General features: G+C 40.7%; 1 protein-coding gene across 1 annotated transcript; it reads left to right on the forward strand.

The window, feature by feature from the left end:
- Positions 1-606: 606 nt before the first annotated feature.
- LOC146310110 (uncharacterized) lies at positions 607-1246 on the forward strand. The gene is made up of 2 exons (XM_084744249.1): positions 607-737; positions 829-1246. The coding sequence occupies exons 1-2, from the start codon at positions 607-609 to the stop codon at positions 1244-1246; spliced, it is 549 nt and encodes a 182-aa protein (XP_084600375.1).
- Positions 1247-1685: the final 439 nt, after the last annotated feature.

Consider the following 1685-nt stretch of genomic DNA (forward strand, 5'->3'; position numbering starts at 1 on the left):
TAGCTAGTTCACTAGCAAGGACCACATCACAACAATGTGCAGTTAAGGATTTTAATGAACGTTCAGAGGGACAGGAAGTTGATGATGAATGAATGTAGAGGGGAGGGGTGAAGATGGATGGAGGATGTTGTCAGCCAGGCTGCTTCAGAAGGTATGCTGCATACTGGGCAGAGGGAGACTCAGTGTGGTGGTTTGTGTCTTGGTGTTTTCCACCTGAGTTGATTATGGACCCCTGGACTGTACCTACAATGAGACATGGGAGATAAATGCACTAGATGGAATCAGAAGGGATGAGAGGAGACGGGGAGATGATGAAGAAAAGGGGAAAGGGTGGGTGGGTTGAGAGATCTGTGACAAACAGGGCTGGGTGGGTTAGCCAGGTATGAGTAGACTTGTCAGGTGATTAGAGATTAGAGGTGTGGTTGAGGCGTGACTCTGCTCCCGAACCTAAGTTAACTAATTAACTTCATATAAATAAATACTGAGAAGTGTTTCTGTGGAAACATGAATCATTTTTGCATCTGTGTACAGTATAGGTCAAAAAAACAACAAAAATATGAAGTTTTTTTTGTTTGTTTGAACAGGTCGTCCTGTTGCAGAGGCATTATGTCGAAATTTGCCGCTGTTGGAACAGCGATCACAGTTGGTACTGAAATTGCTGGACTCCTTCCAACACACCGCCAGTGCCACATTGAGATTACAAATAAATCCTGTAACTACAGCCTCATCAACCCCAGGTAACTGCATTTTTCCTCTATTTTGGAAACAGTTTTCCATAAGTGCACACACTTTATTCCCAGCCTATCCATATTTTTCTTCTGTTTCTAGTGTATACATTTACAGTGGTTCCTGTGCCAAATCTCTGCCTCTGACCATTGACCCGTCTGCAACTGGGGATGCGTTGTTCATCAAGACTCCCCACACTGCTCGAGGAGCTGTTGGCGTCTTCACTTATGATCTCCTCAACACATCTACAAATGAGGCCACTGACAAAATCGCTGTCATGTTCTCTGTGCCCTATGATTTCAACCTGTACTCCAACTGGTACGCAATAGGAATCTTTGACAAGAGCAAAGAGTGTAATTATGATCTTTTTTATCACATGTACAACAATTCAGACAGCTCATTTGTCAGAAGCAAAGCAGGTGGTTCCTGTATGAGTCACAAGAATGATCGAGTTAGGGTCATGGCGTCAATGACGGACTCTTACCAACCTGACATGAAGGTGGAAATGAGCGTCAACTGAAATAAGAGAACTGAGAAGTGATAAAATGTAGATTCTCCTGCAGGTACTTAATGGCAAACTTGTGCATTTCTGACAATTTGTTTACTAAAAAAAAATTGCAGTAGGTTCTGTGTTGATGGATAATACATCACCCATTCTTGAGAATTGAGATAAACCATATCCTACTAAAAATATTTAAAAATACTTTTCAACTTATGAAATATTTCAGCCTAATTTGTTTTAATTTATAAACTTGCTCTGTGCCAGAAATCACTCCTTTCTCAGACAACAATTCACAACTTCAAACAATTTAAAAATGTGTTAACAGCCTTCAAAATCTAAAACTAACAAAACCTACTGATAACATAGGCTTAAATGTTGTGTCCCAGATTTCCATCAACTCTGTCAGATTTTTACAAAAACATTATTCAATTGGGCAGAAAAGGGCCAGCTATACCCT

This window comes from Lutjanus erythropterus, chromosome 19 (assembly GCF_056507025.1).
Source record: "Lutjanus erythropterus isolate fLutEry1 chromosome 19, fLutEry1.hap2, whole genome shotgun sequence".
NCBI lineage: Eukaryota > Metazoa > Chordata > Actinopteri > Lutjaniformes > Lutjanidae > Lutjanus > Lutjanus erythropterus.

What these genes read in the sequence shown, in the direction of transcription:
- LOC146310110 (XM_084744249.1), top strand. Translation starts at nt 607, where the DNA reads ATGTCGAAATTTGCCGCTGTTGGAACAGCGATCACAGTTGGTACTGAA. An exon ending in TACAGCCTCATCAACCCCAG is followed by an intron (nt 738 to 828) that starts GTAACTGCATTT and finishes TTCTGTTTCTAG; the next exon opens with TGTATACATTTACAGTGGTT.